Here is a 15,524-nt window from a genome sequence, read left to right as displayed (position 1 = left end):
AAAACAAAACATGAAAATCAGATAAAATCTAATTTGGAAGCTCCCACTTTACAACAGCAAGACCATGAGGTTGTTGTACTTTGTTATGTGGCTTCACAAGCTCTCTTTAATCTTCTGTGCTTTAATTATTCAAATAGTGCATTACTGTAATAATACAATACTTTCAAAATATTATTGCCACTCTCTCTGTGAGGATTGTTTTTATAAAAGTCATGTAACACTACATTAAGGTATCATTTCCCTTTGTTAAAGCTTCAAACAGCACAGGTTTCAGTATTTATCATACCACTTGTATATACAGTATAATAACAATTATGAAGTCCAGGTGACTTTTATAGGCTTGAATGCCCAAGTATCAGGGTGACCCATGTGCATCAAGTCTTTGTAAGGGGAAGAGCTCCACTGGAAAGGTGGCACCTGGTCCCAGGTTGGCCCGCTCACTGCCAGCATGCCATATCCTCGGAACATCTCATAGGAGGTCATCTGCAGAGGAACACACGCAAATGATTAGATTTAGCAAACATCTCATTAACGTGCCACAGTAAAACACGCACAAAAGATTCCATAAGCGTAATGGGTAAAAGTCTGGGCAGAGAGATGGGTGATGGCAAGAGATTAAATGAGAAATAATAATAAAAACCTTCATGTCTGTTCCCCCATGTGGTCTCTGCCTTAGGGCACCAAACGGATATGTTCCATTAGCTGGGTTCAGGTCTGAACGGGCCGAGATCGCATTCTCGCCATTTGCAGGGGGATTACAGCCTTCACACTTTGACAGTGGGTCTTCCTTAAAGTTGTTATACCTGGGGAGAGAAACTTTAGTCATTAGCCTATGAAAATATAAAATCTAGTTTTACAAATTCTTCGTGTTATGCTGATCAATCCAGCACATGATGAAAATGCTCACCTCAAAACTGTGCAACACACTAACCTTACCTCATGAGGCGGACCATTGAGTCCACATCTGTGACATTTGTCTGGTTTCTTCTGAATATCTGAGCCCGTGGATTCTGGTCCAGAGAGAACCACGGGCCGAACTTCTCGACAAGCTCATTGCAGCCACTGGCATTGAATATGTCCTCGTAGTACCTACACATGAGCATGAATGAACAAAAGAAAATTTTACATACAGTACAATCAGAAAACATGCAACCATGTTTACATAAAACTTACTGTTTCTAAACTGGATACTTACGGTATGTTGAAACTTGCCCAATAGCCTTTCTCCAATAGTTCCTGAGTTTTATCAGTGTAAACAACGAGTCCCCTTCAGCATTACAAGATAAGAAAAGCTTGTTGTAAGTGAAAAAGTTTTTTCTTTTTGTGTCATCTGTAGAAATATTGACTTAATCATCTATTTTTGATTAAAGGTCAGCTGCAAAGACTTACGGAATCTGTTCCAGCACAACAAAGAGGTCCTCTTTAATATCAGTCTTCCCTGGAGTGAAGTGGTTATAGTCTACAATCATCCACTGGTTGTTATACCTACAAAACAAACAATACACGTGGTCCAAACTGAGCATACACCCTTTTTTATCCTACTAGCTTTTGCTGATTTTTATTTATTTATTTACTGTACATCTATGTAATTGATTTTGAAGTAACTGACTCAGCAATTCACAACAAACACTCAGCATGATGACCCCATTGCAGCTGTATGACCTAACTGACTGATCGTGTGACTCCCGATTATAAAAGGTCTTCTTCTGCTTCCTTTACTCTTATCAATCCACATATCAGTCTAAGGTAACACATCAGTGGGAATTTTGAATACAAGACAAAAGCAGCAGACAACAGAGCCTGGAACCTGCTTAGAAGATTACATCTGGACAAAGTGGTGATAATGTTGGTTAAAAAGTAATGAGACCCTGGTTTCTTTCTGGTGTGTGATACTCACGTTCCACTGTTGTACGTGCCGAATATTTCGGCCCACTCTTTGCCAGTAGTGGCCAGTCGATTAGCCACGATGTTCCTCAGCCATTCCATGACGGTTCCTGCGGGCTGAACAAACTTCCAGAGAGCAGGGTTGCTGTTGCCAATGGTAGTTTCCAAAGTAACCTGCAGAAACAAGATGTATTAAGGACAATAAACTCCATGTAGTAAAATAATAACACGTTTAAATACTGAAATTTTATTCTTTTCAATGTATAACATTCAATTCTGTCATGCCAAGTACAAAGAGTTCTCACCAAGCCACTACTTAGGATATAAAAGTCATCTCCAGAGAAGATAGATCCAGGGTAAGATGAGAATGCCTGAGTTCCCCCAGGAAGAAGATCACTGTCTGAAAAAAAAAAAAAAATTAGAGCACATTAATAAAGTTACACTAACTTGTATTCACATGCCATAGACAAGAACAACACTGTCAGTCCATTGCCAAGGCTTGTCACAGTGAGTTTACCAGGCAAACAGCTGAGGCCCTTAGAAAGTCAAGATTTTGTTAGCTTTGGACAGAGCCAGGCTAGCCGTCTCTTCAACTTTCAGTCTTTATGCTAAGCTAAGCTAACCAGCTGCTGGCTTCATATTTACTGTACAGACATAGGAGTGTTATTGATCCTCTCATCAAACTCAAGAAAAAATATAAACATTTTGCCCATAATATTGACCTACTGCTTTATTATAAATAATAAGGGACTCTAAAACAGGAGACGCAATTGCGTCGGTAAATTACCTGAAGGAGAGACTTTAAAGGCAAAGATGTATTTCTTCATAATGCGCAGCATGGCCTGGTAGGTGTTCCAGGTGTCATGTGACACCAACAGTTCCTTATTGTTTGGTAGCAGCTTAATGAGAGCCGAGCAGGAACCAGATCCAAGAGGTCGAGTTTGGCTGGATTTGTTCAGAGCTGATTCCAAGTCCTCAAGATCCCCACCCAGCTGGAAAAGTCTGGTGGGACAGAGTAGCAGTGAAGTATGTGAGACAAAGTTTATGATCTGCGGAATAGTGAGGAAACATATTTGATGAATACAAAATGGAGATAAGCACTTACAGGAAGCCAAATGGGTTGAAGGAGAGCAGCCCCACTGGAAATGACAGCTCGTCATTGTAGCTGTCCTCTAGACCTTTCAGCTGCAGCAGGACCAGACGCACCTGACAAGAACAAACAGAGAGTGAAACATATTTTCTCTGGTCTTAAAACATTTTTGTTTCCATGCAAGGGATTTCATCCATCCTACCAATGCTCATTAAGTACCTGGTACCAGTAGGGTGAACTCGGATGCTGCTCTATTTGTTCCTGAACCCACTGCAGATTGGTTGTGATGAAATCCTTAAGGCGCTCACAGTAAGCGGTCTGACTTGTGAAGGGCCCACAGTAACCCATTAGAGTGTTCATCCAGTGCTTATAGATGAGCTAAAAACATATATATACCAAGAGTTCATATTATTTGAAATGTAAAGTCAGTGAAGGCATCATTTCGTCTACTTCTAAATCAAAGCACAATGAAGCCTGGAGAATGAAGGTTTAAGCTGACCTGAGACGTGACTGCAGCCTCCACTGCACCTGCAGCATAAGCCTGGAGACTGTCATTGTAGCGACTACTGGTAGTGATCTCCAAGAAAGACCAGCTGAAAAGAGAGCACATTTGAATAAATGAAAATATTACCTGTGTGCAGGCTCAAAAGGGTGCAGGTTTGGAAAAACTGCCTGACAGATGACAGAGAGCAAAGGCTGCACCAACAATTATACAAAAAACAAATGTAAGATGAAGACGATTGTAAGTCTTTGGATCCCCGTTTGGGAATCACTGCTGTATGTCATGTACTTTACACCTTCCTGTTTGTAAAACCAGAAATGGCTAGTATTCCCTGTGATACCATGGTGCAGATATGGAATAATGTTTAACTACTCTTGTCTACAATCATATGCTGTGCTGCTTTCATTTCCTGTTCACAAGTCTTTTTTTCCTTCTTTATTGTCATCTGATCAGTCTTACATGTTTTGTGTTGTTACGTGTTGTTTTGCCTATTTTTCCTCTATTTCCTTTTATCTATACGTATTTTCATCTCACCCATTCATGCGTTGATGCCTATCTCAACCTCTCCTGTCACGAGTTTTACTTCTGCTGTCTGTTTTTAAAATTACTTGGCAAACATTTAGTCATTACTCAAGCAAAAATGTCAAACATTTTCTGGTTCCACCTTCTCACGTGTGATGATTTGTTGCTTTTTTTTCTTTTTCTTTGTTACAAGACTTTCGGCTCTGGGAAATAATTACAGGCATTTTTTACTATGTTACGATGTATTATAGACTAAATAAATACCGGAAAAAACAATTGATAGATTAAATGATGAATGATGATGAAAATAAAAGTTGGTTGCATCCCTAACCTTACCCAACTCAGACAAGTTGGAAAATACTTTTGCATGCGCAAGTAAAGAGACACAGTAACGTCAACTCACCCTGATGTTTTAATGTCATCGGTGAAGTTTGCCCACGCAATAAAATCTTCGTGATATCCTTCCAGGACAGACAGCTGTCCGGTTCGTGTGTCAATGACCGCGCTTCGTATTTCAGCTCGAACAGGCGCACACATAAAACACAATACGTATAAAAGTACTAAAACATTTAGAAGGGTTGTAAAAATTCCCGCAGCAGACCTCTTGTTTGGCCTGAACGCCATGTTCACAAGAACAAGTCACGTGATAACGCGGGCGACTGGTCACCTGACCATACTCAAGCATGTTCCTCTAAAATAAAAGACCCGATCCTCCTACTGTATTTTTGCCACTCATTAACACCAGTTATTTACACACATAAAACACCAAGAGCTGTTAAATCATGAAATAAAGCTTTATATTAAAAAAAAAAAAGGACATCAGTACCACCATGCTGAGGCTGATCTTTCTATACAAAACAATACAGAGGTTTTCAAAGTTTTTCACAAAACTTCGATTTCTCATTAATTTATCATAATTTGCTCCTTCTGCATATCTCGGTCAGGTCCATATTTTCTCCACAGTCCTATTCCCACAGAAAAACAGGAGCACTGGTCAGGATTGTGTCCAGACTTTCACAGCCACAGTAGCGTTTAGGGACCTCAGTTTTCCACGCCTCCTTCAGTTTCCATTGTTTCTAGAATTCCCTCCAAAACCTCTGCCTTTCGCTGCTTTTTGGAGGCCACTGGTATGAAGAAAAAATGAGATGTAAGAAATAAATGAACATACAGCAAATTTGTTTTCATTTCATGGATCATATTCTTTACGTTGTTAAAAATTTGGTAGATTTACCATGAAAATGTTCAGCTGTTTTCCGCCTCAGCGTCTCCACTGTTTCCTCAGCATCAGCCCACTCCAGCACAAGACGTCTCCCGTATAGATGGGTGCTGTGGCACAGTGCAGCAAACGCTTTCTACAAAGAAAACAGTGGCAAAGAATTTATGATCATAGCATGATACTGTGCAGTATACGGTAGCACTAGAGGACTGAATCAAATGAATCAAATCACACACAAACCTTAGCATCCTGTTTGGTGAGGAAATCAACAAAGCCAAAACCTCTATGATTCCCTGAACCAGCTGCTTTTCTTGGAAGACGGACTGTCTTCAACTCTCCGAATGTACTGAGAGGAGGGGGAAAAAATAGAAGCATTATTCAATTAACTCGCTCTAAGCCGTCTTCACACACACTGTGAATTAAAAAGCGGTTGTGTGTATGTGACCAGTACCAGAAGAGTTCGCGAATTTCCCTGACAGTGGCTTGGAAGGGAACATTGCGCACAAGGATCTTAGATCCTGTCTGCTTCTTCTCGACTTGCTTCTTCTTGCGCGACACCTGAGTAGTCCTGCACACAGGGATAAAAACTGAATGAGTAGTGACAACAGATGAGGTTTACATGCCCCCCAACCCTCACATTCAACACGTTAAAATGATGAAAAGCTTTCACCAAAAACTCTTATTTTCATGCACAGTTCTGCTGATACTGATACCAATATGTTCAATTTTACTACCTGTTTCCTCCAGAGCAGATAACATTTTATAATGTAACTGTGATGCTTGGTGCTGATGCAGACGCCAGAAACACTTAACACTCTACTTTTAATAGACTTGAAATTTCTCAATATCTTAAAACAGATATGAAATTAAAGTTTTTTATTCAACAAAGTTCACTAAAATCCTTCTGAAGCAAATCTTACCTTGTGGCTCTCTCAGAAATCTTCAGCTCTAACTGGTGATCATCCACAGTACAGTGCTGGTGGAGAGTTGAAAGAGAGAGAGAGAGAACACATTAGTCAAGAATCAGGCTGTGGAGAAAGGGTGTGAGAGTTTCAATGAGGAAATGGAGCCAGTACCTGTAGCTGTCTCAGGGCCTTCTGTGCTGCCTCTGCCGTCTGATACTGGACAAAACCGTAGCCCATGGACAACAGCTTTCCTGGGAGTCAAAACAAAAACGCAGGGCGGATAACTCACCTACTGTCTCTCACTGAGCATGACAACACACACTGAACATACACAGAGAAGTAGATAGTCCCTTCAGAATCCCATTTGTCTAGATAAATGATGTGTGGCACTAACCTAACAGCACTGTGTGTCTATAATCAGACTCTGGATGATAAATCAGAAAAATATGCCGGCACCGTTCAATGTGGGGTCACATTTTTGCTACAGCATTTTCCTTTGTAATCTCTCTCACCATTCAGTAAAAAGTCAAGAAAATTGTGACAGGAGCTCTAGATAACATCACAGCCAAATGTGTGATATTAATCAAATAATTCTGGTTTGGTACATCTACACATCTACAAAAATACTTTTTTCTAAACCAAAGTATAAATTGTGGTTGAATCTTAACAACGGGTCGGTTTGTATCATCAATTCACTAAAGATGAAGGTTCTAATCAAATGGTCAAAAAATGCTCTCGCAAATGAAACCCCTATAAATCAATGTTCAGTCCCCTTTTCAGATGAGCGATCCTAGTTATAATGTTTATACCTGTTTTATCTTTCTTCTTGGAGATGGTGCAGGATTTGACCTTGCCACATTTGGAGAACGTCTGCAACAAATGAGAAAAAACAATATTAAACACCTTACACATCAGTCTATGATTAAACCCTTCTTAAATGTTACTAAATATAACAGACAGCTGTATTTATGAATTGACCTACCTGCTGTAGTGTCTCCTCTGTTGTGCTGAAATTAAGATTCTTAATGAAAAGTGTGGAACCTGGAGCAGATTCCTCCTCTTCCTCCTCATCTTCTTCCTCCTCCTCCTCCTCCTCCTTCTCTTCTTTCACTGCCTCCTCTTTGTCTAGTACTTGGTTAGACAGACCCAGTACATATTCTAGTTATTTATGTTATCCCTTTCATGTCTAAAAAAATACTAAACTTGAAAAAGATTGTGAAGTTAATGAGTGTTTGGGGGATTCTACCTGGTTCTAGTTTGGCTGCCACAAACACCCCGACAGGTGCCCACTCCAAATACAGCGGGACATGATGGAACTAGGGTTTTCAGAGATAAATGTAAGTCTTCATTGTCCCCAATCAACACATGCTGTATGGAAAGGCTATGCAGGTGAAAAGCAACACACACCTTGCTGTAGGCCAGCCTTGTGAAGGCTCGTTTTGCTTCAGTCGGCTCCAGGAACTCGATGATGGCGGTGAGTCCTGAAGGGGGCAGCAGCACTCGACCCAAAGAGCCATGAGGTGAGAAGAGCTCCTCCAGCTCTGACACCGTCACTCCAGCTGGAAGGTTTTTCACCAGGATCACAGTTGTACTCCTCTCTGCTGCTGCCTGTACACAATGGGGCACAAGCAGGGAGCAATCTTAACCACATAACTGGATTGAGGGCACTGTAAAGCAAAGAGTAAGGGAGAGTCTATAATAAATGTACCTGACTAAAGGAATCCAGACTGACACCGTTGTCCAGTAGAAACTGTCGAGTCTCCTGGACGATTTGTGTCTCTCCCAGAGCCATCCTCACTGCAACACTTCCCTTGGACTCCTGCAGAGGAGGCCAAGGACCAAAGGAGTTGAATGCTCAATGTTTATTATGGTTTGTAAATCACATTCTGCTGTAACCACACCTGATATAAGACACATCATAAGCATAAATTTAGAAGAAGAACAGGATGTATTGTCACTTACATGGTCCAGAACTTGGCTTTTTGTGGTGTTGTATTTTTCAGCGATGGCATCTGCCACTGCACTTGTGCCAAGAAACAGGGTGTTCCAGTTGTGTGAACTGGAAAAAGAAGCAGAAAATGTATGTGTTCAAAAAATTCATGTGAAAAAACAAACAGAGAAGCTGGGGATTAATGGGATCGTGTATACCTGGAACTTGAAGCTTTATTCTTAGCATCTTTTTGTCTCTTGTAAGATGAAGAGCCAGGACCACCAGAATCAGAGGATTCAGTCTTTTCCTTCTTCACAGTGGAAGGAAGAAGGTGAAGCATCCTGCCCTAAGAGCATGAGAAAAAGTAATGCTTCCAATCGGCCTCAATTTAACCTGTAAATCAGTTACACATCTTTTGGGGTAGAGAGATTTCTCAAACACAGTCAGAGATCAAATACCTGAAATATATGTCCGTCCAGCTGTGCAAGAGCTGTAACAGCATTCTCTGGTATCATGTAGGCTATGAAAGCGAATCCTTTAGGTTTCTTTGTTAGACTGTCGATTGGGAAGAGCACCTCAGATAGAGGACCTGTAAAGATTTCAGAATTATAATAAACTCGGACAAGAGTTAATTAATTTTGGCAGGTAAAAGCTTGTGTGTGTCTATGCGTATCATTTTTAACTCACCGTGTTTGGCAAACAGCTCTTTGATCTCTTCCTCGGTGCAGGTGTAAGGAAGGTTTCTGATGAAGAGTCGACCTGACTCTGCAATATCTTCCTCCTCCTCATCATCCTTGAGCTTCCTGGTGAAGTTTCGGTCAATTTCTTTGTCCTTTCTGTCCCTCTTGCCCTTACCCCCAGAGGCATCCACAGAGAAGACCTCAATGTAACGCCCCCCTGAAAACACAAGCACAAGTTCTGTCATTTTTAGCCAAGGCAGGGGTGATACAGACAAAATGTCATATCACAATAGTGATATTGGTTAAATGCATCACATCGGGCTTCTCAAATGCACTCATATCACAATTTTGATATTTCCCATTGCAACTGAAAGCAGAATTTCAGAAGGCATAATGAAGTTTTTGGGTCAACTGTTTGGATTTTCTCAACAATGTTGAGCTTTAAGTTTGGTGAGATAATTATGCTGTCGATTTGGCTTATAAGCTAGGGTGACAAGGTGAATATACACAACAATTAAGAATGGAAGTTGCCTCCAGATAAATATTAACGCACACAAAATTTTAAACAGGTAGCAATGTAAGATATTCTAACCACTACAACCTTTCATACCTCTAACATGCACCCCAAAATGATTTACAGAAATAAGAAAGTGACATAATATTTCTAACCTATGTAGTCTTTATTCTTCTTCAAGGCTTTTTCCACCTCTTCTTCAGAGCGCAGGTCCACATACACATAACCTGAAAAGACACTTGTGCTTATAAATGGGCCTGTATACAGTATACATAGACAGATGAAGTAAACATAGGTGACTGCTGTACAAGCAGATATATGGTATACAGCACACTCAGTCTATTAAATACTGTTAACACACAGTATGCTGAGAAGCACATATTAAAATTCTTTCAGTAACATACCCGTCCTATTTCCGCTTTCGTTCTTCCCAATCCTGATTGCTGCAGGCTTGAGCGGGGTCATGAACTCTCGAATCTGTTGCTATTGATTTCAAACATACGAAAATATGTTGGTGTCATAGATTCAGACACTGAAATATACAGATTGTGTTTGAAGCAGAGCATCTTCACTGCACCTCTGAAATCAGAAAGCTTATGTTCATTCACCTCTTTAACATTGAACGGGGCTCCTCTCAGCTTCACTGTGAACTCTGTTGTCGGCTCTATCTGCAACAAACAGATGGGGATGTTAACAAGTACAAACTGAACGCAAATTCTATGCTGTGCTGTGCCAAACTGTAATGTCTCACTGGACATCTTTTTCAATGCTCACCTCCTGCATAGCAGTTTTCTTGGCTTTGCTCCACTTGTTATCCTCAGAAGAAGGTGAAATTTTGGTCTTTGAGCTGTTTTCTCTGTCACCACTCTCATAGGCGCTGTCTGTGTGCTGTACAGGACCATCCTCCTCATCTTCATTATCACCCTCTTCACCATCGTCCTTCTGTTCACTCTCTTCCATGGTGTTGTCTGTCTGTGCCACCTTTGAGCGCAGGTACTCCATGTCTGACAAGACAGACTTCAGTGCCTCTTTCGTGGCACCTGAAAGCAACAACATGCCAGTCAATCAACATTTTGCCTTCATACTTAATATTTCTATGACTGTAATATGCAGCATTTGTAAGGTGGTAAATTTATTCATTGCTTGTGATGTGGAGCACTGCAACCCCACACTTTCATCCATCCATCACCTAATTTTCACATTGCACTTTTTAAAAAAAAATTTCTAATTCTATTTCATTCCATTTTTCTAGTATGTTTGTATGAAATGTTTTATTTTACTATGTATGTATAGTACATCATTAATATGTATATATTCATACACATTATTATTATTATTATTTATTTCACTGTGTACATTGAAGATCCTGGTCGCAAAAAAATTCATGAATAATTTGTTTTTTATTTTTTGTTATACCCCATCAACTGCGTTCCAATTCAGAGGCTGTCTTTGAAAAGACCTGGAGGTCAGACTAAACCAATTGCTTCTCCTCAATGGAGACAAATGTGCAAATATGTTTCACAATATCAAGTATCATGAGGAAGTTAAATAAACATATGATGGATAACTGACACCTGGTTAATGGTAAATGTATAAATTAACTGATTTTTTTCTGAATTCAAGCCTCTGAATTTGAACACAGTTTTCAGCTATCTACACAAAGAGGGGACTGCCATTACCAACCTTCATCTTCATCGAATTCTTCTTCCTCGTCCTCATCCTCTGACTGGTCTGAATCAAAGTTGAGGTAATCATCTGAAGAAAGCTTCTTCTTGCCCTGAGTCTTTGTCCGTCCACTGTCAGGGCCAGTTGTTTGCTGCACGGTGTCATTCGCCCAGGTCGGTACTTGGCTTCGATTTTGATGTACTGACAGAAACTCCTTGAATCCCTGGTCCTCTTCCAGCTGAAATAAGACAATAATGTTAACATTCTGTGTCCCATTAAAAAAAAACTAAAAAAAAACTTGAGAACAAATCATCAAATATCACAGGCAGACAGTTATTAAATTGTGCTAGATTGATGCAGTATTCTCACTGATAAACTTGAGAGTTTTGAGTACAGGGGGGAAAAATGATGCTGGAATTCCTCAAAATAAGCAAGGGTTAAAGGTATATTATGTAGATGAGAACATGAATGATGTAGCGTGGACAATGCTGAAAAAATAAACTGATGGCTGACAAAGCTGTGAAATGAAGGTTATGTATACCCTACTCTGAATTATCTCAATTTTTGACACATCCTACTGAAGCTGAATAGAGCTGGGTATCACCAAATTTATTTTTTGTTGTTGTTGTTACAAGTGTCAGTATAAAACCAGAGTTTTGGTACTGATAGCAAAACGATAGTTTTTTTGATACCTTACTTTAAAAAACGGTGTTTACACATGTTTTTCTAAATCTTGTTTGGTTTACAAGACAGCTCAAAAAAGCAATTGAAGTACTCTTAAAACGTGGATTTAAATTAAGAACTATTTGATTAAAAAATAACCAAACAAGATCTCTGATGTCACATCCAGTGTTGTCTATACACGCTATGTGCACATTTTCATTGGTACAAAAAAAAAGTAGAGTTGTGATAACTGGCCCTAGGTTGGTTACCTCCTATCGACGTCCAGATTTTATACAATTAACATTTAACAGCAGGCAAACGTAGTTGCTGAATGACACATTTACTCACATTCCCAAGTGCGCTGTTGAGTTCCTTTTTCGGTTTCTTCTTTTTCTGAGGACAGAAGCAAAAAGACATGCACAGTATTTTTTAAGTGACAGAATGCAAATTAATATATTGTGGGTATCCAGATAGTAACATAAGAAAGTTTATGTGCTGTGAATTTTTTTCAGAATGGGGGGCTATTTTTTTTTTTTTTTTTTTAAATTGTTTCTCTCTGCAGATAATGCTAAGACTTCTGTGTGATTTCTCCCAGTCTTTCCTGCCCATTACTTTGTGTCTGCAGGTACCTTTTTGCTGTCAGTGTCAGCAGGAGCAGAGGGTTTGTCCTGGCCTGAGCTCTGAGTGTGTTTACTCCAGGCTTTTGCTTTAGTGGGGTCTCCGAACGCTTTACACATCTCCACCTGCAATAAGCCACAGCAATGGGTTCACATGCGGAAAAATAGCAATAATGTCAGCAACAGCAGGAGAGGGCTGAAACCGTACCGTGACTCTGGATGTGTCCACGAAGCTCTTGTTGAAATGTTTCAGGGCTCTGTTCGCATCCTCCTCGGCTTTAAAACCCACAAAGCCGAACTTGCGGAACTTGCCGTCCTTGGTAAACTTCAGAGAGCAGTCGGTTACAGTGCCAAAGGCAGCAAACATCGACCTGAACCTTTCCTCCTTCATCTGCACACAAGACACACAGTTAACGTTACATCTTCAGGTGGACTGAAGCAAAATGCGACCGTTACTGCCTGCTGGCATCCCGCCGGGTTACTCACCCCGTTAGGGAGGTTTTTGACGATGAGTCTCGACATGGTTATAGAAGTTGTAAATCCACTAATGAAGCATAAACGTGGTTTTTAAACAAATGTCAACAAACGAGCGTGGACTCTCCTCTATGTCGCCATGTTGAGTAGGAAGGGCTTCGCTTCTTCTTCTTCTCTATGTTCTTCTTGTTTTGCTTCCTCTTATTCCTTCTTTGGATTAGTTGACATTTAGTTCATGGGCGCATTACCGCCACCTGCTGGACTAGAGAATGGAGTAATAGATTGGCACTAAGACGGGAAAAGAACGATCTTTGCTTAAGCTGTGTCTTTCAAGTTGTTAATTAAATTACTATATATTGTCCTCGATCAGTTGTTGAATGTAACTAAGTATATTCTTACTAGTGTTACTACTACTACTTCTTAAGTAGGCTTAAAATTTGAGGTACTTGTACTTTACTTAAGTATATTCATTCCATGATAGTTTATATTTTTATTTTTTACTCCATTACAAATCATTGGAAAATATTGTGCTTTTTACTCTACTGAATTATTTGGCCGTTTTAGTTATTTTTTATTTTACAGATTAGGATTTTACGTATGATCATTTTATAAAATATAATGTTACTGATTAAATTACTCAACAGAATATAAAATAGTTCAAATTAGATCCACCTCGACCAGATACAACAGTAAAATGGTACTTACATCTTAATGCAACAAGTCAGAATAATTCAGTGATATAATTGTAAATAGTGTAACAGTCACAGAGGCCAATTTTCTGCAGTTTGATTAGACTACTTTTACTTATGATTCTATCATTTAAAGGGCTTTGAATTGAGTGTTGTTGAAAGGTGCTACACAAATAAACCTGCCTTGCCTATAAGTGCATTTTGCTAATGATACTTAAATGACATGTTCAAAGGACAAAATTTTACTTGTAATGGCGCATTTTTGTGCTGCAATATTGTTAGTTTAACTTAAGTAAAGAAGGGAAATAAACCGAGTAAACCCTAAGAACAAAGTAATCCAGAGCCTTGCGCAGTCATTTGAATTCTAAACATATCTCAGGATCAAAATTCAGCAACAATCTAAATGAATGCATGCTCGATTGTTAAGGGCTAGATGGCTTTACTGAGAAGGCAATGATAAATAGATGATTTTAGATCTACAGTATGTGGCCTTATATGCAAATACCTACAAGTGGAAAGTCCAGCAATGTCTTATTGAAAGGCCTATATGTGTCATAAGGTACCTGTAAACAAATGTTCAATTCTTACTGCCCACTGACTCTATGTATCAGGGGGTATTCACCGTACATACACAAGGCTGAATTGCCAGGTGCACCTGAAAATCCCAATTTGACTGTCTGTCAATTTCTTGTGGTCATTTTTTTGGGAAATTTGAATGTGTGGACCAATTTTAACCAAAATGATAAACATCTTCAGTCAAGTACTGAATTATTACTTAATCGCGAGGCGTTGTTTTGTTCAGTGGCTGCGTGTCAAAACCTTATTTTGAGACCTTTATTATTGTTGTTTATTCGTACAGTGTGTAACCTAGGGGCCATGTAGTATTGCAGCACAAGTGTACTGTTTCTTGAGCTCGGAAAAATATAATAAAGTGGTCTGTTATGTGTATTGCACTTGAAGACAAGGGGGTACACAGCACATACATAGTGCAGAGATAATGGGAGGAATGGATGTTCAACAGGGATCCAAACCTTATTTTTGCCCGTGGGTTAATCCGGGCTGTGTGGGGTTAATGCTCCTGACTATGACAACAGCAGCTGATGCATGCAATTCTGAAACAAGTTGCACTGGTAAAAACCTGGGCTGTTTACATTTTTCCTGCTAAGTGAAGCATAGCATTTAAATCAGGAGTTAGCTGCACTGACGTATGAATAAGGCCCTGAAGGACATAGCTGAGACTACAATGAGCTTTTGAGCCAGATAGGCTGCTTTAATTTGATTCTTATCGCCTCCTCTTTCCAGTTAACTGTGCTCATCACAGACCCGACATTTCCTTGAAACGAGGATGTTCTATCATTTGGCAAGGAAAGAAACTTCAAATGAAATATGGAAATCTTATCAGATCATACGTTCTTCATGGCTCCTGTGCTTAGTTTTCAAGTTAAGCCTATTACAAGAGTTGGGAATTTGGGCCAAATGCTCACAACCGGCACTCAGTAGGATTGCTGTTACTAAGTAACCAGCCCTCTTTGCCCACTTGTACTACCCAGTGCGAGCTAAAAACAATTTTCCTTGAACTCAAATAGATTTTTGATGAAACATTGTCCTATTTTTGGAACTGTCAAAAATGACAGAGCAGTTTACAGTTATGCTGTTATGGTACAATCAAGAGGATATTCCAGTTAAGTTTGATTCTAACCTGTTTAACCCTGAAAGAAAACCTATTTCTTATAAAGAAAGGATGGTCAGAAGCTCCTTTTGTACTTTTACTTGAGTAGTTTTTCCACCTAAATAATGTTTTGTCTGCTTGATAATAATATTTAGGTCATGTTACAATAGCTCAACTTATAATATATTGTAATACTTTTACCACCCTTGCAAATACATGATGTTGTTGTGTAACCTTTACCCCCTCTCACACACTTCAGTGATCCATTTGTTCAGTAGGTCACATGCCAGCTGAGAGGTTAGGCTGATGATTAAAAATTAAATATCAGACAGTTTAAGTGGTATAAACTCCATGACAAGAGTAGTTTGTCATAAATGTTTTTCAAAAATTGATCTTTATTGAAAAAAAAAAAAATCCGAATGGCAATTGCTCATCTTTGTAACGTAAATATTGTGAGACATAAAAAGCTTTAATTGCTCGGCCCCTGAGTCATAGGGCTACATT

At 39.5% G+C, this 15,524-nt stretch overlaps 2 protein-coding genes across 2 annotated transcripts; both read right to left on the bottom strand.

Moving 5' to 3' along the window:
• Positions 1 to 105: 105 nt before the first annotated feature.
• plbd2 (phospholipase B domain containing 2) lies at positions 106 to 4,666 on the bottom strand. The gene is made up of 12 exons (XM_040154863.1): positions 4,402 to 4,666; positions 3,474 to 3,567; positions 3,194 to 3,352; positions 2,990 to 3,090; positions 2,672 to 2,886; positions 2,190 to 2,284; positions 1,898 to 2,058; positions 1,390 to 1,485; positions 1,196 to 1,267; positions 937 to 1,089; positions 641 to 803; positions 106 to 483 (listed from the first exon to the last, which is right to left on the bottom strand). The coding sequence occupies exons 1-12, from the start codon at positions 4,620 to 4,622 to the stop codon at positions 313 to 315; spliced, it is 1,701 nt and encodes a 566-aa protein (XP_040010797.1). The 5' UTR covers positions 4,623 to 4,666; the 3' UTR covers positions 106 to 312.
• A 102-nt stretch (positions 4,667 to 4,768) lies between these two features.
• Positions 4,769 to 12,847, bottom strand: rbm19 (RNA binding motif protein 19). The gene is made up of 24 exons (XM_040154862.1): positions 12,675 to 12,847; positions 12,397 to 12,579; positions 12,201 to 12,314; positions 11,920 to 11,964; positions 10,927 to 11,146; positions 10,018 to 10,283; positions 9,852 to 9,911; positions 9,648 to 9,726; positions 9,399 to 9,470; positions 8,737 to 8,946; positions 8,508 to 8,638; positions 8,268 to 8,395; positions 8,082 to 8,178; positions 7,828 to 7,938; positions 7,527 to 7,727; positions 7,366 to 7,435; positions 7,102 to 7,250; positions 6,929 to 6,989; positions 6,291 to 6,370; positions 6,135 to 6,190; positions 5,666 to 5,782; positions 5,455 to 5,560; positions 5,230 to 5,350; positions 4,769 to 5,122 (listed from the first exon to the last, which is right to left on the bottom strand). The coding sequence occupies exons 1-24, from the start codon at positions 12,708 to 12,710 to the stop codon at positions 5,040 to 5,042; spliced, it is 2,796 nt and encodes a 931-aa protein (XP_040010796.1). The 5' UTR covers positions 12,711 to 12,847; the 3' UTR covers positions 4,769 to 5,039.
• Positions 12,848 to 15,524: the final 2,677 nt, after the last annotated feature.

The sequence above is a fragment of the Xiphias gladius genome, chromosome 19, assembly GCF_016859285.1.
Source record: "Xiphias gladius isolate SHS-SW01 ecotype Sanya breed wild chromosome 19, ASM1685928v1, whole genome shotgun sequence".
Taxonomy (NCBI): Eukaryota; Metazoa; Chordata; class Actinopteri; order Istiophoriformes; family Xiphiidae; genus Xiphias; species Xiphias gladius.
This window is presented reverse-complemented; position numbering and strand designations above follow the sequence as displayed.